General features: G+C 35.3%; 2 protein-coding genes across 4 annotated transcripts in view; one reads left to right on the top strand and one right to left on the bottom strand.

The window, feature by feature from the left end:
- Window positions 1-1,756: 1,756 nt before the first annotated feature.
- LOC128991803 (14 kDa phosphohistidine phosphatase-like) lies at window positions 1,757-25,221 on the top strand. Its single transcript, XM_054414995.1, has 4 exons — window positions 1,757-1,875; window positions 11,547-11,738; window positions 22,703-22,827; window positions 25,018-25,221. Exons 1-4 carry the CDS (start codon window positions 1,842-1,844, stop codon window positions 25,108-25,110), a joined length of 444 nt encoding a protein of 147 aa, XP_054270970.1. The 5' UTR covers window positions 1,757-1,841; the 3' UTR covers window positions 25,111-25,221.
- Window positions 14,208-27,101, bottom strand: part of LOC128991802 (arrestin homolog) — a 413,899-nt gene continuing 401,005 nt past the window's right edge. For 2 of the 3 annotated variants that reach the window (XM_054414992.1, XM_054414993.1), the window contains exons 5-9: window positions 20,861-20,996; window positions 18,813-18,962; window positions 17,940-18,087; window positions 16,947-17,200; window positions 14,208-15,886 (exon numbers count right to left, since the gene is read on the bottom strand). In XM_054414992.1, the coding sequence (XP_054270967.1) occupies window positions 15,410-15,886; window positions 16,947-17,200; window positions 17,940-18,087; window positions 18,813-18,962; window positions 20,861-20,996 (1,165 nt within the window). In that variant the 3' untranslated portion in view covers window positions 14,208-15,409. Of the gene's footprint in view, window positions 15,887-16,946; window positions 17,201-17,939; window positions 18,088-18,812; window positions 18,963-20,860; window positions 20,997-21,400; window positions 21,486-27,101 lie in introns of those variants that run through there. The other variant, XM_054414994.1, reaches the window with a different exon arrangement.

Raw genomic sequence — 27,101 nt, 5'->3', positions numbered from 1 at the left:
TTATACTTGAAAATCCACTGAAAGACGTTTAAATAAGTCTTATTATTGGCTGGGACTTCAATCTGCCACGCTAACTGGCAAGACATGAAAGGCTCCTCATCTTGCTCTTGGCACAGAAAACATACTGCTTTAGTAGTATGTTTTCTGTGCTCTTGGGCAGTCAACGTGGTCGTGGTCTACAAGGTCTGCTGTCTTTTAGCGAATTTCCCCTATAGGGAATAATGCTATTACCGTAGTACTCATGGTGAGACCTGGACCCGGGACAGATTTTTTCGTTTTCAAGTCCCTAGAGGCAAAAAATACCATCCGTTCAAATATATATATATGTCCGTTAGCGCGATAACTTGAGCAAAAATGATCCGATTTTGATGAAATTTGGTACAAACATGTAAACCTATGTTTATTCGAACGAGTTCGCGAACCATCATGATCGGACTATGGGAAGTATGGGTTTTATGGGGTAAAAATTGGTTTTATCCCATTTTTGACCCTAAAAACTTAAAATTAAGAAATTTCTTTTCAAACTATTTTGTAGAGCTTAAAAACAAATAATTTAGTGTATTAACGCGTTACTAGCACCTAATGGTTACGGAGAAAATTCCAAAAATCTGTAATTTTAAAATTCCCATGTTATTCTTATGGAGAATAAGTTAACTGTTATAGTTTGCTTGTTTATGAACATATTTTGATCAAATTTGGAAAATGCATTCATTTTAACATTTTACAAAAAAACACATTTTTACCCTCCCTGTTGCAGCAAACTTAGGTACTCAAACTAATGTTATTTAAATAGGGAATAAATGTGATATTTTTAAGGAGACATTTTAGTGTAAATCCAATCAGAAATGAGCTTCTGCTTCTATGCCCTTATGGACCATGGTGGAAGGAAAATACTTAGGTGTGCTATTCCCGTCATATTCTGACGTCACTCGGATTGCAAACAAAAGATCACCTGTGGAGCCCATTTTATAATAAACTACTTGTAATTTCCATTAGATTTGCATTGGGCGATGGTTAATAATATTAGTTAGTAGTTTATTATGAAATGGGCCCCTGATTGTAACTGTCAAATTTGTATGTATTTGTTTTGATTTGATTGTTATTGTTTTTATATATTTTAAGGTATATTTAAGGCATGTTAGCACCCTCTTCTGTCAACCGAATCAAAAATCAAATCAAATCAAATATTTCTTTACAAGCTGCTATACCCGTGCTTTGCAACGGGAAGAAAACGTGACCTAGAGAGCTATTAAAGTGGTGCTGATGGGTGTTTTAAAATACAGCAACTCTATGATTTAGTTTGAAAATATAAACTGATTTAAAAGCGTAAACCTGCTTACTTCCAAACCCCTACTTTTGATGTTAATAGATATTATAACATAAGACATATTAAGAATATTATAACATACTTTAATGTAGCAATAGCATAAATTATTGCTTCATATTGATGCTTTATGAATAACATGTTTTACCATTTTCTTCAATTTTAATTAAGCCTCTTCACATGTAGATTACTATATAAATAAAAAAATGAAACTTTGAGCAATACTTTACAAAACGTATTCAACCTCACTTTAAAACCAAACATAACCCTATTCAATCTACATAAAGGTGATCTACATACATATAATTACAAGCAGACATAACTGCTTTGTACACCTAGTTCATAAGGTAGTTTCATGGGGAAAGTACTAAGCTGTCTAGTCTAGGCGGAGGAAAAGTTTCAGTTCAATTCAAAATATTATTGTGGTTCAGCGATCAGCAGGTTGTATTCGTATTGTCGTCTGCAATGTATATATAAGTAGTGGAAATTATTTAAAAACACATTTAGTTTTTGTTAGATGCTATTATTGAATAGTGTGTTTCTAGTTCCAAGTAAGTTGTACTAGATTTACATCTTAAGTACGTATAAAGCAACTAACCTTGTATGTTTTTAGATACCCGAACCCTGAATCGGATAACCTAACATGTGCTACTGTACTGCAGTAGTACTACTGCAATGCGCCAAACCTAAGTAGGGCCTAGTCTTAATGAGGGGGTTATCTACCAAATTGCTCTTACAATTTATCCAAACTACTAATTTTTAAATAAAAGTATGGGTTATTGTTTACGGAGAAATTTTCTGAAGATAATTTAAATTTGTATAGGCTAAGCCTACTGCGTACATGTACAATATGTAGGTTGCCTATGTTTAATTTCCTAAACAAACTTGCAAGTCACAGGTTAAGGCATAACATGCCTATTGAACATAATTTTCTTTAAACTCACACAAATCCATGATTAACTTTATTATAAATGGTCTAAGAACTTTAATTTTAATAATCTATAACTTAGAAAACCAACATAAGTTACCATTGGTTTAAAATGAAAACCTCATCAAAATTGAATCATAGTTAGATCTAAATTTATTTTATACAATGCCACAAAGAGATTAGGATGGTTCGCCTTTTCATGATTCGTGCCATGAATCGCCGCCTGTGCTCCTAATGGTTTGTGGGACAAGTCAAAGGAGACGAGCAAATAAGAGTTCTGAGTAGGGGCACACACGAACTAGTGGCAGTTCATACTCGTCTTCATTCCTCTTGTCTCTAAATCAGTATGCTATATGACGCAGAGTATTGCAATTAATTGTGATCAAATGAACAAACGAAGAGAAACCTGTGTTTTATTTTCTACTAACTTAAGTTAGGGCTTAACTCTTGATTTTGATATTCTATAGTTGAATTTTTATGTAACTTTACTAATGCTCATTAAGGAATGGCTTCATTATGTCAGGACTTGGTGAAAAAGCATCATCACTTGAAAAACATCTAGGGTAGCCTACGGTACATCAATGTTTGATCCAGGCAGCGGTTTTTAGTTGGGATGATTGATTTTATTTTGGTTTTTTTAATTGTTCCACAACACAATCTTTTGGAGAATCCCTCCATCACTTATTCAACCTTGGCTTTCAATATCAGCAAACATAGATTTTATAAATTGTTTTTAAATAGGCCTAGGTTAAATGCCAAAAGTACTAAGTGTTTTCTTAAGTTATAATATGTTGAACAACCCGCTAGCGTTTTTGGTGAACATGGGCAAGCCCGTACTGGGTGAGCTCATGGGTACTTGTGGTTCATGAACGGTAGTATTCGCCGTTGCAACTTAAGCCAAAAATTTGGTGAAACATTCAAACGAACATTCAGCGATAGTGTGTTGCTAGCATTAAATGTTATATTTAGGCCCTATCCAAAATTCAGAATTTTGAAATCCAAATACGTTGTCAGCTTTGTGTTACCGGTACCATCTATATAATGTGCTAAACCGATTTTTGTGAACAGAACTCCTCCCTCATTTTTAGACCGATTTTGATGATTAAAGTGTAAAAAAATGGCCCTGATCTGTAGTTTGCAAGGTGGTTTTCTTTTTTTGAAATCTTTATTAGTTTGGCCAGGATCTTCCATCAAAGTTAAGGGTTTTCTCCCCCATAAGGTTAACATGAAGGAATCTAAATATTTAATTGGATACTTAGTCACCACTATAATTTTAGAGAACGGCTGGGCTTAGAAACATGTTAGAGATGCCCAAAGAAAGGTCTTGGTCTGTAGATGAGCCACCAAAAGAAAAACAAAGTAAATTTCCTTGGGGCTCTGCCCCAGCCCCAGTAACCTTTTAAGTTCCCTCCCAAGAATTTGTTTACATTATAGCCATATGGATAGTAATTTTTCACCACTTTTTAATGAAACAGCTGTTTAAATTGTAATTTAAATTGTTTAGGCTAATTGTTAATTTAAATTGTACTAGTTAACCGCCCGTGCTCTGCCACGGGAATATTGCCAACAATAAAAGATATAATAATTAACAAATACTGTTTATCGATGTATTTTATTTAGGGGCTGCTTGATTTTTTTACATGAAGGAGAACGGTTAGTTGGTCTGTATAAACTATTTATATGTTAATCAAACCGATATATTAGTTTAACCAAATGAATGTTTTAAATTAATTCGTATTAACTTACATTAAAAAAGAAGTGTATGAACTGCGCAATTCTGGTAACCTTATAAGCTACTTATGCTATGGAGATAATTTGTTCATGTATATTCCTACATTCGTTGTTTTCTTGTTCATTACATTCGTTGGGTGGAATAAAGATATACACTTAAATCACGCATCAGCAGATGGTCGAATTTCACGGTTCTTTAACCTACTCTGTGAGTAACAGCTGTGATTACGTCGTTTAGGCTATAATACAAAGTTGGGCATACTTTGGTTCAATGTTAGAGGGTGTTAACAGTCCAATCCGATGGTAAAAGGAGTCCCGGATCTTAAAATTTTATATACTACCAGAATGATGATTCATCTAAGTGAGACTTATATGCTGGTACTCGCCATTGCAAATTCAGAGTTGTATTATCTTCCCTATTTTTCAAATAGTTTTTTGAAAGTTTTTTTGTTTCTTTTGATACTAAATACTTTATTTATAGTCTATGTAACCCCGTTAACAAGATTTTCCATCGACTCTGAATGTGTATTTTAAAAGGAGCGAATTTTACCTTTCCCTTGTGATAACATAAAGAGAATATACGTGTGTCCCTGTTTGTATGTTCTGACTCTAAATTCATAGATTTGCAGTAGTGACAATTCAAATTTAACGACCCTTATTTAAAAGAGTCGGCGTTTTTTTTAAGAAGAACTTCCAGAGCACATTTTACACTATCACTGCTATTTACTTTTTAGTTCCATTGTTCTCCATGTTTTTTTCGTCCTGGTTGTCTCTTTACGCACAGTTAATGACTTTTTACCTTTTATTTTTCTTTTTGTTCTTTTCCCACCCTGGGGATTATGATAAAGTTGTACAACACTGTAATCACCCTGAGTCAACTTTGCCTTTAAACATCAAGTCACACACTTTTTTACCAGAACCGAAGTCGTAAGTTACAGTTTCTTAAGTTAAGCAAATTCCCTGTGTAGCAAATTCCCTGTGTACTCGAATATATATAGGGTATAGTTCACTGATAAATTGTAGTTCCACATATTCAGAGTACTCGCCATCTCGAGAAGGTAAAGTTTCTTACTGCTGAAAGTTAAACATCCTTGAGTAAGATTCATCACCTACCAATATTTGTTTGTTTTCCACTCATTAGTAATTATCTGTACAACTTGCAAGTGGATTTCCCCATGATTGTTCTGGTGGAATAAATTATTTTGATCGGAAAAAGCAGTTTCCGTCCCCTACTATCGGTATTATTTCACGTTCCATACTCAAACCTAAACTCAATTAGCACTTTCCTTCAAATCTGTTCGCAGGAAAACTAATAAAAAATTTACACCAAAACATAGTGACAAAAATAATAAAATACATTTAAAATGACACATTGTGGTATAATAAGTTAACAATACACTTTTTTTTGTCCGAAACTGTGTTTTTTTAAAAACAGAAACTCCTAGATTAATAATGTCATACTGAAAGTGAGGTTATAAAAATAATAACAAATGTCTGACAAACATTAAACAGCTGACGAAAAATTTATAAACTGTATTATATTCTTCAATAAGAATTGTATTGACTCGACCTTTGAAGGGCTGTAGGTCTTAGCCCTTGGATAAAACCTAAATTCTAAGGAAGTTCGGCAAATCTACACATTATCCCCTTTAATTTGAGATATAAATCTTGTAGATTGGTCCAGTAATAGCTGAGAAAACAGACTTACAACTAACTGTGTATTAAATATATAGATTTTAAACAGACAATTATTATAGGGAGTTACTGAATTTTTCAAAAATAAGTAGACCTATTTGCAATGTTATTTTTTGGTCTTAAAATAAATTTTCTTCTGCATCATGTCATGTTTTGCAATATAACGTTCCATTACGAAATCAGTGGAAAATCAATTACACAGTACGGTAGCTCTTAAAATTATTGCTTATTGAATTATCTTATAACCATTGTACGGTTAGTGTCTGTCTTTTTGACCACTTTTGCCTATATTGTATCATATTATTCAAGACAGATCATCATAGGTTCATGAGGTTATTGTCATAATGTTTTCAAACATTGGAAAAATCTACGGTGTAATTACAAAATAATACAAGTGCAAAAGGGCACCTTGCCCATATTTACCCATATTGAGCCGTGTCCATATTTTGTTAAATCAATAGTGGTTTAAAGCAACTGGATTAAATTTTTAATATTTTTTATGTAGAAATATGTGCATGATTTAGAAAGTCATTAAGCTGGAAAATTGCAATTTACTGCAGTCTTTTCAGAGAGGTTACTTGTGACAGTAGTAGTTAATATGTTAATAACATATGGTAATTGTTCAACATATGTTTTGTGTTATTGTTTTGATATTTTGATTGAGTTTTTGTTAAAATAGAAATACACAACCTTTCATGATCTCAGTATAATTATTTAATAATTAATTTAATGACATGGTGCCGAAACCCACACGGAATAGAAATAAAAGGTACCATGCCTTTAAGGAAGATGATGATGTCCATTCAAACCATACAGAAGACAAGGATAATAATGTAAAACCACCAAAATGTCTTGTGGTTTCAAGTACTCAGATGGCTCCTTCTTGGAAGAAATGGAAGCAACAGTGGAACTGGTACTACACAGCTTCTGGCCTTGATAGGAGAACAAATGCAGTACAGGTAGCATCATTTATGTCTAGTTTAGGCCCAGATGTTATAGATATATATAACAGTTTTGGTTTCATTGATGATGAAGATATTGAATTGGATGAAGTTGTTCAACGATTTGATAAGTTTTTTGTTGGTAAATCTAATGAAGTATTTGAGCGATTTTTGTTCAACAAAATCACCCAAGAAACCTATCAAAGTTTTGAAGATTTTTTTACAAAATTGGTTAACCAAGCTAATTCTTGTAATTTTGAGCAGCTAAAAAATAGTTTGATAAGAGATAGAATTAGGCATATCAGATTCTAGCTTAAAGGAAAAGTTACTTTCTACTGATAACCTTACCCTAGATGATGCGATTAGTAAGTGTAGGGCACATGAACAAGCTAAGAAACAACTAGCAGAAATATCCTCTGACAGCCCTAAAAATGTTAATGTCGTAAAGAGGGATGATTCCTTTTCTAGGCCTACGTTACAAAATTCAGTCTTTGACTGTAAACGTTGTGGTTTACAACACTCTAGAGGCCAATGTCCAGCTTTTAATCGAACTTGCAATCAATGCTTGACTAAAGGTCATTTTGCTAAGATGTGTAAAACTCGAAAGAATCTCCCTAGTAAGAGTAAAAATACTGATGTTTTAGAGGTTGTAGAGAATGAAGATTCTGATTATCCGTTGCATGTTGATTGCATCTCTAACCCAGTCAAGAATCAAGATTGGACAGAACCCTTAAAATTGCCAAATAACAAAACTGTGCAGTTTAAATTAGATACTGGGGCTCAGTGCAATGTTATTTCCCAAGATTTGGCTCTAGCTTGTAATCTTAACATTGTACCTTCTGCTACTAAATGCCTTGTTTCTTTTAACAACCAAAAAACGCCAGTTTTGGGTGAAGCCATTTGTCCAGTTGTAACCAAAAAGTCTCATAAAGACACTGTCTTGTTTGTAATAGTTCCAAATGGGCATCAATCAATATTAGGAAGAGTATCATGTGAAACACTAGGGTTCGTCAAGTGGATTGCTGGTATAGTTGATCAGTCTATAAGTGGCTTATATGATGGAATAGGATGTTTAAAGTCATTTGAGTATGACATTGATCTTGTGGAAAATCCTAGTTTCAAAATACACCCACCCAGGCGAATACCTCATCCAATACGTGACGCAGTGAAAGCAGAACTTGACCAAATGGTAAAAGACAAGATTATTATTCCAGTAAGTGAGCCTACTCCTTGTGTGTCTCCTATGGTCATAGTGCAACAAAGAGACAAAATACGTCTTTGCATTGACCCAACTGATCTAAACAAAAATGTAAAGCGTAGACATTACCCATTGGCTACATTAGAGGACATCGCAGCTAGATTGAATGGTTCTACTTTATTCACCATCCTAGACTGTAAAAAAGGGTTCTGGCAGATAAAAGTTACGACGAGAACATCCAAACTACTAACCTTTTCAACACCTTGGGGGCGCTACTCTTGTTTACGCATGCCCTTTGGTTTGGTATCGGCCCCTGAAGTGTTCCAGTATATTATGTCAGACTTGCTCAAAGGAATTAAGAATGTAGAGTGTTCAATGGATGATATACTCGAATTCACAGTAACAATGAAAGAGATTTGCAAAAGATCACGAATGAAGTAATGACAAAGCTGAGTGAATCAGGACTTACACTTAACAAAGAAAAGTGTATATTTGCCAAACCGTTGGTGAAATTTCTTGGTCACATAGTTTCAGACCAAGGGTTACAAGCTGATCCTGACAAAGTAGCAGCCATTTCAAGAATGAAGGAACCCACATGTTTGTCTGAGCTTCAGAGATTTTTAGGTTGTATAACATACTTGTCAAAGTTTATACCAGATGTTTCGGTTGATACTCAACCTCTAAGAGTTCTCACTGAGAAAAATGTGGCCTGGTTCTGGGATACACCACAACGAGAAGCATTCAACAAGTTAAAGCAAAAACTGCAAAGAACTCCCGTGCTTCGTTACTATGACCCTAACTCTCCTGTGACTCTATCTGTGGATTCAAGCAGTTATGCAGTAGGTGCTGTTATGTTACAATCTGGGCAGCCCGTAGCTTATAATTCCAAAGCATTGACTCAATCGCAACAGAACTACAGTCAACTTGAAAAAGAGACATTCGCAATACTGACTGCTTGCAAAAGGTTTCATGAGTATGTATGGGGATGCAAGGAGTTGATTATTGAATCAGATCATAAGCCTTTAGAGGCTATCTTTAAGAAACCGTTGTCTGACGCTCCTCCCAGAATCCAAAGAATGTGTTTGGAAATATTACCGTATCGACCAAGAGTTGTCTACAAGAGGGGTTGTGAGCTTCATCTGGCTGACACCTTGAGTAGAGATTGCTACAATGACAACCAAGATGATGAACCTCACAGCTTTGATATTCAGTTGATAATTCCTATGTCTTCTGATACAATTTCTCGAATCAGAACTAGTGTTGGAAAATGCACAGAGCTTTCTAAATTGAAGGAAATGATCTTGAATGGATGGCCCGAAGAAAGAAGCACTGTTGACAAGGAATTAGTAAAATATTTCACTTTCCGAGAAGAACTAAGTTGCTATGATGGTCTTTTGTTTAAAGGAAGCCGTTTGATTATACCTGATGAAATGAAACTTGAAGTTTTACAGAATATTCACCGTCCTCACAAATGTGTTCAAAGTTCAATTAATACAGCACGTGACTATGTATATTGGATTAATATGGAAAAAGATATTGAACAATATGTAGCAAGGTGCAATGTATGCAGCAAATATCAACGAGATAAACCTCAAGATGTGATCCTTCAAGAAACAGTACCAGTGAGGCCATGGCAGTTCATCGGAGCTGATGTTTTTGAACGTGGAGGTAAAGACTTCTTAGTAGTTGCTGATAGTTACTCAGGATATTTTGAGTGTGAAAATCTTAGGAACAAAAGTAGCATCACTGTTATTACACACCTAAAAAAGTACTTTGCAACTCATGGTATTCCAGATGAACTAAGAACTGATGGAGGACCATGTTTTGCTTCTATGGAATTTACTAAATTCGTATCCGAATGGAAATTTAATCATAGAATTTCATCTCCTCATTTTCCAAGATCCAACGGGCTAGCAGAGAGGTATGTCCAAGAAGGAAAAAACTTAATTGTCAAGTGTCAAGAAGAACAGTCCGATATTTATCTTGCACTTCTTCATCACCGTAACACACCAAGAGGTAACCTAGGTTCCCCAGTTCAGCGGCTGATGAGTAGGAGGACAAAGACTCTACTTCCATCTACGACCAACCACCTTATTCCGATGGTCATAAAAAATGTTTCAAAACAGCTAGAAAAAATTAAAAGACGAGAGAAGCTATACGGTGATATGAGGAAGACAGAGCCTGATCAGTTTCAACTCGATGAACCAGTGCTTTTCAGATTCAAACCAAAGTGTTGGCTGAGAGCAAAGATTGTTCAAGTTGGTCCTGAACCTCGATCGTACAAAATCCAGACTGGTGATGGACGAGAATACCGAAGAAACTCATGGTTCCTAAGAAGAGACAAGTCATTCAGAATCTCCCATGATGTTAATAAAGGTCAATCGTCCAGGTCAGAATTACAAAACAATGACTCAGCTCCTGTTGTAAGACGAGGGGAAAGGATTAGAAGAAAACCAAATCATTTTGACTTGTGAAGGAGGGATGACAGTAGTAGTTAATATGTTAATAACATATGGTAATTGTTCAACATATGTTTTGTGTTATTGTTTTGATATTTTGATTGAGTTTTTGTTAAAATAGAAATACACAACCTTTCATGATCTCAGTATAATTATTTAATAATTAATTTAATGACAACTTGGATGTATTCATTCAGCTTAGTGAAAACATAATATAGAGCCTTAATGATATTAAACTACCTAACAAAAAGTTTTGTGAATCTTTACTAGCTCTACTCAGCAAGAAAAACCAATTTAACGGTTCAAGAATAAAAGCCAGGGTTACTGCAAGTATGTTCCACTACCTTTATTGGAACATTCCAAAGAGAGATTATATTGAGAACTTTATGTAGGTAATTGATAAGACTGAGACAACTGACATCCCCATGTCATGGACTTCCAGCTATAAGAATAACCCCACGACCAATTTCTCAAAATTATGCTAGAGGGTTAGCCTATTAATTGGCAAGAAGTAGGCCTACGTTATGATGACCGATGTGACAATGGAAAAAATAAAAATTACTCCTAAACTTAATAACTTAGGTTAATTGCGTGAACCTTCCTTTTGAAGGGTTTCACCTAGTTGACTATTAATACGATAAGTTATAGTTAATATTCTCTCCTGATAATAACAGGCATATTTTTTTAAGATTGGCTCATTCAAGATAATTCACCATTAATCACAACCATATAGGTCTAAGGGTCTTCATGTCTGTCATTTTTGTCATCTTCTATATGATTGTTATTTTGTATGTGTTCGTCTAAAGCATTGATCTCAACATCAAGGGACCACACAACTTAACATTTTTGAACCCAGCAATGTTGCTAGTATTTTAATCAAATTTGTCATAGTTGATGTGAGCCATTGACAGATTGTGCTGATCTAAATTACTAATTTCTGTAAATACACAATTTTTTACCAAGTCAAACTAATGGAACGACTTATTATGAGCTATAGCAACTGTTATGACCCATTAACTATGCCAGCAACAATAAATAAGGTAGAAAATATAATTTTAGACACTAGCACATTCTGTTACTGGCTCACTCAACTACATTCTTTTATAGTAAAAAATTTGGCGACAGCCGATCCATATAAATGGGATATCGACTTCTGTATCCAATAGTCAACGCCATTCAATTCAGTCCTTTCTTCCCACAGTATTCAGCTAATTAATCTCAAACTACCACATCAGATAAGACTTTCAATCTTGACTTGTTTTGATTTCAGATTTTGTACGTGTAACCTCAAGAACAGTTTCCAGAATGACACTAGAATCCCTAGATAAGGTCCCCAATGTTGAGATAGACCCTAGTGGAGTATTTAAATACATTCTAATAAGGGTTTACGCAAAGCAAACCCCAGATGGGAATGAACCATCCAAAATGATAGTTCGAGGCAACATACGTGGACCTTATCATGGTAAGTCTAGAATTCTTTCAGCTTCAAACTGTTCAGGATTTTTAAGAATTTCGTAATAGCACAGAGAAGTAAAGTAAGTTACAAAGAAAACATGCTTATGGGACAAACCTGCGCTTTCAGCTCTGGTAAGTTGTGCTGAAAATATATTTGTGACAGGGAAGGAAGAGCCCGAGCGCCAAGCACACTGTGGAAATTTCTATCACACCGGGCACAGGGTCTTCCTCCACCATTACCATTGTAGTACATGAAGGCGAGAGGGTGATGTTGGATTTTGCCCTAGACACCCGCAACTAGCTAGACAGACTTAAGTGTACCATTGAATGTTTCCTCTGTACCTTACTCCTCTGTGATAAAAGTGAAGGTGTTGGTAACTGGTAACTGGTGATGATCAAAACTAGACATTTTGAATCTTTAAACCGAAACCCAAACTTAAAAAACAATTGAATCCCAAATCTCTAAACTAAAACTTTCCTAGTTAAGTTACCTAACAAAGTAAAAAAATACAGGTAGCCTAATAATAAATGCTTAAAACTGAAAGAGATTAGCATTAATATGTGACTTGGTGGACTTAAAACATTATTTTTGATTAAAAACAAAGACCAAATTAAATTAAACTCCTGACTCTAACATAAATATGAATATTAAATGAATTAAAACAATTAGTGGTTAGTTTTTATTTGCGTTTAGTAAATATCGATATGACACTTGTATGTTTTTCCAGTCTAGTATTTGTGATGGGAACACTTTGGTAGGTTAAGTCGTTGAGGACAAGCTGATAGCAGGTTTTGTAATCACACCTTTAAGATTTTGCACTTCAGGGTATAGTTTACTTGTTTCATTAGTGTTAATGGTGATCCGTTTGCTCCATTGCTGCAAGGCCCCACTAGAAAAAAACAGGCCATGCTGCAGCGAGGGTAGCGCAACACTACGTCACAGTGGTGGATAGCTGTACTAAACTCTTACCATTAAAATCTTACAAACAGCCAGCTTGTTTATTTACCTATGGGAATGGTGATGGCAATGAATTTATCAATGAAATCTATCCACTAGTGTGACGTCATGGATCCTGCAGCATGGCCTGCTTTTTCTAGTGGGGCCTTGATTGCTGTCAGCTGGTGAGTAAACAGTGTTGTTTGAACACCAGCTGGTTCTTCTACACTGATGGTAGTTCACAGATGGTTGTTCACAGGAGTTGTGAAGAAGTAGAGTAAGCTCAAGACTTAACGAGAGAGTTTTAAAATTTTCAATTTTTGCCACCTTTACATCACTGATTTGTGGAGTTTGATAAAACAACACATTTCAGGTTAGGCCTATAGAAATACTTTGGGGACCATAGGACATTTTATAATTTGGTCCTAGTTTTTCAGTAGTAAGCTAGTAAAGTAACGATCTAAATTGTCTTCCAGATCGATGGATGATAATTTTGGAGTTGACACAATTTCATACACTTATACCTACTTATAAAACTGTTTGGTTGAAAAAAAAACAACAAAATAATTTCAATAGTTTGAGGGTTGTTAAGAAAAATTGGTGGAATGTTTTACTTATTTATGCATTAGATCAGCTGTGTGCCTACTGCGTACGCTTCTGGTGGAAGTCAAAATCATCCAAATGTTTTTGTGTTTCAAAACATGAATAAACTCTGTTGAGATCCACTGAAACACATTTAAGATATAACGTAGAATGCAATTAGCTTATTTTGTTCCAAAATTGTCAAATCAGTATTATTGTTGTAATCAACTGCTTCAACAATCGTGACATATCTTTTTGGTGTGAGATTAATTGATTTTTAAGTTATAAATCACACGGTTTTACTGCAAGAACTTTGGATTATATTTCATGTTATTATTAGCATTCGTTATACAGAAATACTCTGAATTGAGATTTCAAGCTTCTATTGTGTGTTTTGGTGATTGAATTAAGTAAGGTTTCAGAATCAAGTCCTATAACGTTCTTTCATTTTAAAATTTAGCCTCCGGATTACGTTGAATATATGAAATTGGTGTAAATATCTGGTTCCTAGTAATCCTAATTGTTGCTAGTGTTGCAATCAATTTTTTACAAAGTCATCTTCAGGCGTCAAGGATGTCAAAAGGGTGGTCACTTCTTCATGTACTTTGGTGTAATGACGACCTTTATATGAACTGACCACCCTTTTGACATCCTTGACGCCTGAAGATGACTTTGTAGAAAGTCTAAACTAGTTGCGACACTAGCAACAGTTAGAATTACTACGAAGCAGGTAATTAGGCAACTTCCAATTTTATATAATGTTCTAGCTGGTCTAGTTAACTTAAAACTTTTTTCCAAATTCTCAACAGCTAGCTATAATGGGTTAAATCCGGATTTGTTCTCAACACTGTTTTTTTTGGCAGACTTGATAAGGTTTCTATCCTACAAATAAAACAACGTACATGTAAAAACATTTAATAAATTATTTATCTTTCACTTATGAACTAGTATAAACAGAGGAAATCTGATCTATACAATTTATGACTGATATATCGTCAAAAAATAAATTATGTCCAAATTGGTATATCAACAGACAAGCCAAGGTGTGTGAGTGCAGTGATATGTAGCTAAAAGTACAATCAAATTTGTTTTGAGCAGTTATCAGGGCTCTACAGTTCGTAGAATCCAATATTTTTATTCCTCTAGTGTGATAGGGACTTGGCCAAAACTGGATGGAATCGGATAAAAAAATTGAAAAGGATCATTGCACTTTTAGAATTTTAGAATTTATAAAACATTTTATGTGAAGGCTTTTTAAATCACACCTATAATAATACGTTGTACCATAAATGCTATAATATTAGGGCTGTCCGTAAATTATGGTCTCCATCGGGCTGCAGTTGTGTTTGAGCAAGCTAGTTCAAAATATAAGACTAGCGCTGTGTTCTTGGATGTCAGTTAATAGTTTTCATATAGGGTGGGAACCAGGTAAAACAGTAGTGGACGAAGTAAATGTTACGGGACTGATGTCAAATTTGAACCAGCTCACGTGGATGGGGCAGAAGCTCGATAAAGACATTTAATTTACAGACACCCTTTTAGATCTTTTAGATTTAAAGAAATAAGAAACATTTGTGGTATAGATATTCATATAATGTTTTATATGTTGGAAGCAAGTCACTGACTTCCATGTTATGTATTCCCATGTATTCCTGTATATGTATTCCATGATTTTAATTTTCCACTTAACTTTCATTGTGCTTTTATCACTGAAAGGGCTCACTAAATTAACCCATACAGTGCTAATGAAAAATGAATGCATGTATAAAAAAGAAACAGGTCCTAAAATTTTACATGTTAATTGACTTAGTAATCGTCTGTGAAAATATACTCTTGCAGTTGTTCCCACAAAGGGTTCACTACCCGGGAGTTCTCTGACACAGGTTTGAGTTTTTTTGTCACTGCATTGATGGCTGTTTGAGATTAAAACAACAGAATACTCTTTGTATTTTCCAGTCTCTGTCGTCGCTTTTGACATGTTGTGAGTTGTTGTTCACCTGCGGTTGTGTTGTTTGTTGTGCTTGTATCGTTTGCTGCGGCTGCGTTGTTTGCTGTAGTTGCGCCGGTTGCACCACTTGCTGTGGTTTTTCCGTTTGCTGTGGCTGCGCTGATTGATGTGGTTGAGTTTTTTCTGGTGTTTGCTTTGAGTTGTCCAACCCTCAGATGTCCATTTCCTCTGACAATTCCCGGATTACGTCTATGTCCGTTGTTGTGTTTGCAGAGGTTTTTGTTGGAGTCAGTGACACAGGTTCTGGCAGCGGAACTCCTCCTGTAGAGTCCAGATCCAGTTGCGAATGCATCAAAGTGAACGGGAGCTTCAAAGACAACTCGCCCCCAATCGCTCCAACTAGCAACTTGACTTTGACGTAGTACGAGACATATATGGCGAACACGTTCCTCTCCTCGGGGGAGTTGCAGGTGACGGTGGAGGCAAGGGAAGCGTTGGACTTGCTGTAGGAGTCCTCCAATGCTATCCAGTTTTTGGTCGCCCCCTTGGCGGGGTTGAGTGAGTAGGTTTTGTTGAGAGTCGTCCCAGGACCTAGTGGACACTCCTCCTTGCTGTTGATCAAGGCGACTACGTTCTTGAACTTTCCATTGGAGAACATACAGACGTCCACATGCTGCACGATGAAAACCTGCAACAGTACATGTTGATTTAGACAAACGTATGGGTTGATTAAAAATTTGATGTGGACAGGAGACTTCATAAACTCCAATACATATGGTGTGATATGGTAGAAAATCATCTATTAGGCCTATTGATTATTGAAGATATTTGAACCATCCATAAATACACTTAATTGACTTTCAATACATGGACATCTGAGTAACATAATTACTGTCTCAAAATTTTGATTATATGTAGGCCTATTATAATTTTAAATTAAACATTTATGTTAAGGTAAATTTGAATATAAAACACTTTGTCAGAGATTGTCTGCATGTGTTTCATTTTTGATCTGGCTTAGCCAACAGATTGTAATAGATCAGAAAATGCATTGATCTCATACTGTGATAGATTTAGTTCAGAAAACAATGGTCGATCATTATAAGAAATAGATTTTGCGTTTACAGCTATAGATTTTAAAATGACAATAACCAAACTAACTCACAGAGAAGTAAGAAACATTAAGCCAACACAAGCTTATTGGACGACTGTGGGCTTTCAGCTCTGATATGTTAGGGCAGAAAAATATACTTTTGCCGAGCAAGGAAGAGCCCAAACTGCGACCACTGTGTGGAAATTCCTATCGCACAGGGTCTTTCACCATGAGCGTTGTACTCCATAAGGGCAAGGGGGCAAAAGGAGGTCTTTGCCCTAGATGCCAGCATTGGTGCTAGACACCACTTAAAAGTGAAGTATATTGAATGTTTCCTCTGTATCTTACTTCTCTGTGACTTATGTAAAAAACTTCTGTTAGAGATCTGAACTGAAACAGCCTATACTTTTCAACCATTGATGATAAAAAGGTTATTGAAACTGCCTTGCCCCCCATTATTTCAGTTAATTGGGTTTTCACTGTACACAGAACTTTTAAAATTTTGCATGAGGCAAAGTATTGCCTGCAAGATCTTCTTTTTGTGCCAAAAACTACCCTGACAGCCTCTTCTGGAGTTTAAAAAGTAAAGTGGCTTTCCCACACTCCAGTGGGATGAATAAATTAACGTATTCAGACACACATCATTACATGTTACCTTTATCCGACGGACAGTCTTGTTGGTGGTATTGGTGAGGTGGATGTTGACCAGGACAGTGTCGCCGTGGCAGTAGATGGCTCTGTCTAGTGATGCCTCCAACACCAGTCGTCCGTCACTCAGCAGGAAGGGCTTGTCAGCAGCAGCTCGTGGCGCCGGCACGTCGTATGGTCTGTCTGGACACACCTGCTGCACCACCCGGATACTCATGCGCACCGTGCTACGTCTGTGGAGCTTCTCGTCTGCGCGGTCAGCTGCAACATTTGGTTACGGGGAACAAGTGTCTTGAATTTGTGGATTCATTACTTTTGACAGTAAAAACTCACTAACAGAACTGCCGAATTATCCAAATCACTTACCGAAAAATGATAAAACTATATTTACACAAATTGTTATTGAAGACACCAAAAACCTAGATTGTGGCAAAACCATGAACATCTCTCGCAGTCATGGAGGCATCATCATCATCATCATCTCCCAGAAACAACCATTGTTGCCACAAACATGGCATAATCATGACAATCTTCTGGTGGGGACAACAAAGTTATTATTATTCTCCACAATTGTCACCAAAGCGTGAATCTTTCATCACAAAAAACGTTTTGGTAGCATTCTGCGATAACGATAATATCATCTTAAACAGATCAGTTGTGTAGTAAAGTATTTGCAAATAAAACACTTTAAAATAAACTGTAGGAGGTATAACAGAGTGGTAAACTATCAATAGTCACTCAGCAGTGCTTGGTTGATATATACATGTGTTTAGGCTGTTGTTTTAATTTATTTAGCCATTTTACAGTTTAATTATGTTTTATTTACCCCATAACTATAGACTGGTATAGTTTCTTTCTTTTTTTTAAACGATTCAAAGTGTATAACACCAAATATGCAACCTAGATTTGTATAATAATAACTGTTGAGAAACAGTTCCTATCAGTCAAGCAACCCTTGATTATAGTTTAGAACTTAAACAGTATCACAAATTCCACTTACCCACGTATGCTCTGACGTCGTAACTGGTTCCAATAGGAGCTCCGCTGTACTCCTTGGCAGGCACAAGTTGAACACTGGGAGGAGCGAGTCTGTTGACCTCCATGGTAAAGGCATGTGCGTTTGGACCCAGTCTCCTTAGCAGAGCTTCCTGAAAACATCAACATTCAGAGAATCAAACAAGCAACGGATCAACACAAAAATTACTCTTATCGGTGGAAATTGAAAAAAAAATATCCTGGAATATAAGACATTTTGAATGTTAAATTTCAACCACAGGTATATGCCCCCGGTTGGTGAATCGATGGCTCAGTGGGTATGGCGAGGATCTATGAAATTGGACAATATATGTGGATTTGCTTCCAAGTGCCACCACTTAAAATTGATCCGTTCTCTTTTACTTTTCGGCTTAACCCTTCGATTGCTTGATATGTTATAGTAATGACCAAAGTTAAAAGAGGCTGCCAACCTCTTTAAAAAACGAATAGAAGGAAAGATATTCAAATTGAGGAGTTTTATGTTTCTAATTAGTGTTTGAAGATATCTTAAATCCATCCTACTTTTGACCTTTAGTCTTTCAGAATAGGACATACATGATTGACTGTATCTAAGAAATAGAAAATTACACGTGATTGCAAAACTTGTGTAAATAGTTTAAAGTATTTAATCTGATATTAAGATCACTAGGATAGAATTATTATGCATATTAATAACATACTAAAGGGTAAAATTATCATGCAATATCTGATCTGATCTTGACTATAAAGTTGATGTATCAATTACTAAAGTGAAATAACTTTGATAAACAAATAAAAAACATATCCGACACAATGTCATTAGAAGGCAGACTACTGCAATATTGTAAAGAAGACACACCTGGAGGGGGGTTTTGGGCTCCTGCTGTGCACGCTCGTGGGGAGGATGGAGCTGAGCTAGACACATGATGGCTTCATTGCAGAACTTCAGACCCATCACCTCCTCATCCTCCCTCCCATAGCGGAATGTCAATGTCACTTGGCCAAAGATCTGAAACACAACAGATATAGGCTAGACACATAATGGCTTCATTGCAGAACTTGAGACCCATCACTTCCTCATCCTCCCTCCCATAGCGGAATGTCAATGTCACTTGGCCAAATATCTGAAACACAACAGATATAGGCTAGACACATAATGGCTTCATTGCAGTACTTGAGACTCATCACTTCCTCATCCTCCCTCCCGTAGCGGAATGTCAATGTCACTTGGCCAAATATCTGAAACACAACAGATATAGGCTAGACACATGATGGCTTCATTGCAGTACTTGAGACTCATCACTTCCTCATCCTCCCTCCCGTAGCGGAATGTCAATGTCACTTGGCCAAATATCTGAAACACAACAGATATAGGCTAGACACATGATGGCTTCATTGCAGTACTTGAGACTCATCACTTCCTCATCCTCCCTCCCATAGCGGAATGTCAATGTCACTTGGTAAATTAATTATTGTAAACATCAGTATCTGTATTTGGGTTTCAAACCTAAAGGTTAATTTTCAACCTGTCTACCAAGTAGTTTAAAACATCCTCATCCCTTTGGTTGTGAAGGGATGCCAAATACATCTAACATTTACACAAACACGAAATCATTGAACTAAATCTTTGGCCAAAAATTTTGATACTGAAAAGCGGTTGCTTGTTGTAGCCGGCAGAATATGAGTCAAGTCTCATCATTCATGACTCATAACAACCCAAGAGAAGAAGAGGATTTTTCAACTACTAGCTAGGCAGTTTTTAAACGAACCTATAGGCTTGAAACCTTGGTCGCTAGAATAAAATACGGATCATTGGCATTAAAACAGGTATTTAACCCTTTTATTTGTAAAAAAAGGTAATCCTGAGACTAAACATGTTTGAATCGATAATTAGTTGTTGATTCATTTGCATATAATGAATTTAAAAAATGCAAAGGGGTTTTCCAAAAGAGGCAAAAGAGTTTCAAAGCTAATTGACGGTTGCATAATTAAAACGTTGCTCTCGGTCCTTTTAATTTGTGTACATAAAAGAGTAATAAGCAAGGGCTTGAATAATAACATGTCTATTTTAAAATTATTACTTTGGTACATATGATTTGTTAAAATTACTAGATGAATGTACATATAATTTACTTAATCCATGGTTTGGACTCAAATAAGTGGCTGTGGATGGTTAATGAGTTATATTATTGAATCTCAGCAAAGAAAAAAAATGTCTATGACTCTCAAAATAATGGTTTAACATCAATGTATTATGATTATTGAAGATCTATCTTCATAGGAACCTTAATGTGTTAGTGCAGGAGTTTGTACATAATTTATTGATGGTGTTAGAACATTCCGTGAATGGTAGAGCGGCGCTCAGCCATCTGTGTAGGCATTCATCCTTTGTTTTCGTCCATACACGAACGAACACAAAGCATCTCTCTTATCACTTGCTCTCAGTTGAGACTCAGATTGTAAGTCACTTTCATCACAGAACCCTTTAGTCGGATCTCAGCTATTATTAAACTTCTGCACTGTATCATTTGTAAACAAATTGGGTCTATTGTTGTGTTAAACAATACGAATAAGAGATAAACATAATGTTATGTTAGTGTATTCTAGTTATTGAAAATTGATAATATCCATCAAGGGCATCAACTATGTTGATAAAAGGTTTGTTGACATAAATTATTATTAGGTGTATTTTCAAGGTTATGTCATTATTTTATTCTGTTTAATGTTTAATTTCCAATTTACGTTGAAGATGAGTGTGTAAGTGACACATGTATAAGCTATTTCTGACACTCAACTCCGAATACATGATAGATATTTTCTAATTTACCAACAATGTGTTTTGTTGTGGGGTAATACATCCCACACAAAATAACCAGACGGGGAAAAATTTAGTAAGTGAAAACTTACCTTTCGGTTTTGTAGAAAATCAGGTTCAACAATAACGACCCCATGGATTTTTCCGACGTTTTTCTGTGAAATAACAATATCCCGACTTCCGAGGTACAACGTCAGCTTGTTGTTAGGAGAACACTTCTTGAATACCCTGTAAAAAAATCAATCCATTATTAAGTGTAGGTAACGTTAATTATTTATGATAGCCGAAAGAATAATTTGCCTACTTATGATCAGCCTAAAATAACTTTGGCCTACTGTAGAAACTTAATAACTAAAAAAAATAACTTTTATGGGAGCTTGCGAAACAAGGCGTTTTCGTTGGCATGTTTCCACAAAATATGTGGTTGGTTATTAGCAAAAATTAGAAGCTTACATCTATAAGATTGAAAAATAAACTTTAATTCCTGTAGGTGGAGCTCTTCTAAAAACAAATCTCAGTATGTTATCACAAACTATAAATTTGCAATTTTTTGGCATTGCAAAATATATTCAGTAGTACCTATCTAACAAACGGTAGCTAACTTTTTTCTTTATCAAAGGATGATGACTTACTTGTACACATGGTCCATAACAAATTCCCTTTTTACACTACATCTCACATTGTATGACAAATTATGTTGTGACATCATTTTGGAGGTAAAAGCTTAACCATGTAATGTTACTTTGTGCATAATGATAATGTTGTCACTTTGAGATAATGATAATCTATTGATTTTCTATCAAATAATTTTGACACATGAGCATGGCCTAATGTCATCTATCAGTTGTGAAAATAACTCATAATTTCAGGTTTTAATGTAAAATATTTAACATGAAGTGAATAAAGAATCACTCTGTTATTTAAAACCTCTTCCATTTATGTTGATTCCACAAAACCTCAGCTCTTAATTTTTTAATGTATACAATTAGTAATTTGTAAATTCATAGGTAAAATATTGTTTATTTTGCCGTAATTCATGGTATAATTTAAGAAGCTGAAAGTTTAAATTTACATTTTTGCAGTTTCATAAAATATTATGCAGTAACAAAATGTTAACTTAATTTTTGATTCCTTAAACAATGTTGTTTTAAAAATGAAGCTATAGTTTCTCAATAAAAAAATATTGTAATGCATATTAGATTGATAGAAAATGATTAGGCTCATGTAAATATTTGCACTTGGTTACAGAAAACTATTGAATCAAAATGTTTAATTAATTGATAGAAATTTGTTGAGTATCCTCTTTACGCAGGCCCATTTTCTTAATATTTCATAACGAATCAACTCAAAAGCATGTGTCCTGTTAGTACTAAAAACAAACATATTAGTGCTTCTGATTATTGACTATATTACTTTTTACTATAATTAGAACTAGACATTAACTTCCCATAGTAAGGTCGTAGTTAGTTTTAGAATAATAAGTTAATTTACTGTTCTAGAAGAGTTGAGCCACCGACGGAGTTCTTATATAAATTTTTGATTTATGATGAATAAGCCATATTTTAACAAAGTTAAACTTAGAGACAATAGTACTCATGGTATGACCTGGACCCGGGACCGATTTATTTTTTCGTTTTGAGGTCCCCAAAGGCCAAAAACACCATCCGTTAAAAATTCATATATTCATAATTCATGTGTCCATTGGCTTGGATAACTTTAGCAAAAATGATCCAATTTTGATCAAATTTAATAGGGAATAAATGTAATATTTTAAAGGATTTATTTTAGTAAATCCAATCAGGCAAATGGAAATTCGCTTAGTCTGCAGGTTTGCTGCAGCAGGGGTATTTTAATAAGAAGTTGGCTGCAGCTTGCCCCTATTGATTGGCTGTTTACTTTAGTTTTCAATAGTTAATGGTATTTCTGTGTTTCAGCTGACATCTATGACGAGGCGCGGAGTAAGATAGAGCCACTGGGGTTTGATACTGAGTGTGTGGGAGGCGGCCGTATTGAACACAACTCGGACAAAAAGAATATCTTTGTTTACGGATACTCACAGGTATTTAATACATGAGTAAAATTTGTTGTAAAGTAAAGAGGTCATAAGAGGTAGGAGGTTTAGCTTCTTTTGACCTTGCATTCGCCTGTTCACATAGGCCTCATTGTACGTGGAATGAATCCAGCAAAGCAAAGCACTCTTAAAAGTTAGAGGAGAATACAAAGACGTGAACCCAGAACATTGTTGCCGTGAATTCATCGTCCATGCTGCTGACTTAGCCACTGACTCGCCACTTATCAAAATTGTAAACTGTTTATCACTATTTCATAGTGTTCTTGAGCAGTAGATTTTAATATCTGGCCTTGACCTATCTCAATTAAACTGTTCATAAATGCTATATGTGTAAACATTCCTCACAAAACTGGAAGTAGCACAGTATAAACTTGGTAATTTGGGAAGTTTAGAACTTAGAATTACAGGAAATACCACATTATTACTGTGTGCCACCTAAAACAGGTGTCATTATGAAGGGGGAAGTACCACTAAAGTAGCTAATACTTGGTATCAGATAATTTTTCCATGTACAATTTTGACTTATCAATACGTCCAATTACAGCACTTGGCCTGCAAAACCTTGCCGATCTCGCTTGCGTCAGAATGAGGTTTATTCAGTGAAACATAAATCCTGAGGCCAAGAACATGTTTAATGTCCCAGTCCCCCACTGGGGACTGGGGTGTCCCTGCTGGGGACTGGTGGGCATTAATTTGTAAGAATAACATATACAACTAAAAAAAAATAAACACACAAAATGTATAATGTATATGTAGTATTTAATGTGCTAATGTTCTTATAAAAAAAAAAAACATAATAGGAAATAGTAAGCCTTTTATGACAGAAATATGTAACCTGTATATTATTGTAATTAAGGGATATAAACATGAAAGAATGAAGAATCAAACAAAATATTACAGGTGTAACTGTAAAACGTTCATACCCAATATTAATTGTGTTTGAAACCATAATTATCAATGAAAATATCACATAGAAAGATTTTTCAAAAGGCGAAAGATAAATTTTATACATGTAATAGCCAAGGCGCAATATAGAATCTCTCTGATGAGCAGTTAAGGGAGAGCAGGTTCATGGCATGTACACAAAGGGGTTGATTGATGCTTGGTAGCACACATGATCATCTCATCGGGGGGTGAATATTACTTATACACAGTCCCTTCATAACTACAACCACGGACTACAGTAGTTGTATGATTAGTAATCACAAGCAAGTTATTGAGTTGAGGGAGTTGTGCAAAAGACTTGGAACATTGACAAAATACAATAGGGTTGTTTCCCAGTGTCACTTAAGTATTTTCAACTCTATTTATTATTTTGCTGTACAAAATAACCTGTACTTTGATCACAATATTTAGGCGGTTTGAGGAGAAGTTCCCCCACAATTCTTTTTTGTAATTAATGTATTGCTTAATCAGCTGTTGAGCTATTATTTTAAAGGTAAGGGTCAAGTGGAGGGAATAGATTTCTTCCCCTAAAACCGCATAAATATTGTGAACAAAGTACAAAGGTTTCCTTTGTGTGTTACAGACTCAAACAAAGTTCTAAATTGAAAATAAATATTGCAATACTATGTTAATCTTTAAAATATTCACATTAATAAAACAATCTATTGAAATTAAGTAATGTAAATGGGGGAACAGATTTGCCTAGGCACAGGATAAATCCTACTCAGCACACAGAAATTAAGTATCTATCTTTCTTTCTGGGACGGGTGGCGTCAAACTGTAATCCAGCTACTAGGAGGTCACGAATTTTTGATATATAGCATGCACTGTGGTTGCTATACTCCCTGGTGTGGATTAACGTCCGTACGAGTGAGTACTACAACTATCCGCTGTACTATCCTGATAATTAGACCAATTCGTTTATACCAAGGCAAAAATGTGGTTCAGATTCCACTATAAACTGTAGGTCCCTTAGATGCCATTAGCTGTATGGGCTATTAATTAACAGCTGTAACTAAGGAATATGTCGGCCTTAGTCAATAACAAGACTACAAGATCGCGCCACTCATCCTACACTCATCTCCATTCATACTTGGCTTAAAATACCTACTTTGTATGGTCGCCATTTCATTGAAAAGTATTAAAGTATTAAAGTTCCTCATAACCTCTATTTGTGTATTATTACAAAATATACATCGTGATCACTATTATTGATCAATGTTGTTGTTGCAGGGTTTTGGCAAAGCTGATCACCAAATCACTGTAGACCTGCTCAAGCCAGCCTATCCAGATTATAATATAACGTTCTCCAACGAAGGATACTAAGCTTCGCACAATCTCATGTTTATAACTTGGACTTTCAATTAATAGCTTTTACTATTTATCTCTGCCTGGACTGTTATTATAGACATTAAATGTTTTTCTATTGATTGAAAAGGTGTTTTGATGGACCACCTGTAGTGTATGTGCAATGTTGCTAGTTCGATTTCTGGACTGGTGCTGTTTAACACGTTGAGTGCCAGGGGCCGGAATTCTTGTCCCGCCGTATCGGCACCACTGGGCGGGAAATGTTGTTTTCCTTGCATGACAACAACCATGCTTCAGTGTGAGCTCAGCCTCTCACGGAAAACGTTTTCCAATTGCCCCTTATTGTGCCAGTTTTATACTTCAATCCAGTATAATTTAGATACCACTATTTTATCGGTGGAAGGGACTGGTCCAAATTTAGTGTAGTTTATGGTTTTGGCTTGGATTTAGTGAAATGGAAGAGAATAATGATAATAATTAATTAAATTAATGCAGAGAACTGGTAATTTTTAATAAAAAAGTTTAGGCAAAAGTTAAATATTTAGATTTTTCATAAAAGCACAGTTAATAAAAAAAAAATAGTTTTCCTAACTAACTAGCCTGTGATCGTTATATTTATATTTCGGAGTGAACACTGTGAATGCATGAGCTGAGGGAAGTGTCCATGGAAAGATAAATACTAATCACAGTGAACAATCAAACATTCCCAACCAAACTGGTCCAAACTGGAACAAGAGACAAGTCTTGTGCCACTTGTGCTAGTTAAGAATAACTAAATATACTTAAAATTGTAACAAAATGTTATTCTCTTAATCATTATAAATAGGTACAATAAAAATTCTTATTTTTTACAAAATATGGGTTAAACAAACTAATTCTGGAATTATATCAAAATGAAAAATTATACAACAAATAGCAGCCTTACAACTAGAATTTGGAGTCATTGCTAAAACAAGATGTAATGTGAAAAATAATTATCTTAATGTCCTGCCATTTTAGAAATATCTATCTTAAATTAATTGTAATCTAGTTAAAAGTAAAATTTACAATACTTATTTTGTAACTAATGCTCAAAAGTACTGACTTCCCATGACTATTTGATGCCATATTTTAGATTTTATATTAGATTTTAAAATATTTTGGCACCAAGGAGACCAAGTTTACCTGTGTACAATTTAAGAGAAATAACCATGGTGATTGTCTTACATTTATTGAAAAAAGAAATAATCATGGACATTGTTCAAACTATTATTTGTACCGCGGCAAGAGATGCCTTCATATTTTTCAGAGGATATGGTACAATTTGTCTTCCATTCTATTGCGCATATGCCTTTTACCTCTACTTCTTTGGTTGAAGTGTATTAACACTGTTACCACCAAGAAGACTAATTAAGAAGCTGGAAACAAAATTATAGTCTTACATAGCACTTGAGAAGAATTTGGCCACCAGCCCAAAATATTCAATCTTCAGTAAGCCTACTACAGAACCTAATAGCACCATTAGTGGCCCTCTTTAAGAGGAATCAATAATATAAGGAAGGAAGGAGCAAACTCTACTCCCAGAAGGAAGGAAGGAGCAGATACAGACTTTACCCTCAGAAGGAAGGAAGGCAGATACAGACTTTACTCTCAGCAGGAAGGAAGGCAGATACAGACTCTACTCTCAGAAGGAAGGAGCAGATACAGATTCTACTCCCAGAAGGAAGGAAGGCAGATACAGACCCTACTCTCAGAAGGAAGGAGCAGATACATACTCTAATCCCAGAAGGAAGGAAGGAGCAGATACATACTCTAATCCCAGAAGGAACAAAAAGGAGCAGATACAGACTAGACTCTCAGCACCATCAATTTAGAGAACTGATATCACTAAAATGTGATTTTTCATTATTTCCAAGAATATAGAATTTATAAAGACATCATATTGTGTTTATTATTTATTCATGTTCCCAAAGTGTATGTCTAGAAAGTTTTTTTTCACCACACTATGTTGTTTTTAGATGTTTTACAAA

This window comes from Macrosteles quadrilineatus, unplaced genomic scaffold (genome assembly GCF_028750875.1).
Source record: "Macrosteles quadrilineatus isolate MER2022 unplaced genomic scaffold, UCM_ALF_1.0 Scaffold_4__1_contigs__length_99947679, whole genome shotgun sequence".
Taxonomy (NCBI): domain Eukaryota; kingdom Metazoa; phylum Arthropoda; class Insecta; order Hemiptera; family Cicadellidae; genus Macrosteles; species Macrosteles quadrilineatus.
The sequence above is the reverse complement of the archived record's forward strand: the minus strand, read 5'-3'. Positions and strand labels throughout refer to the sequence as shown.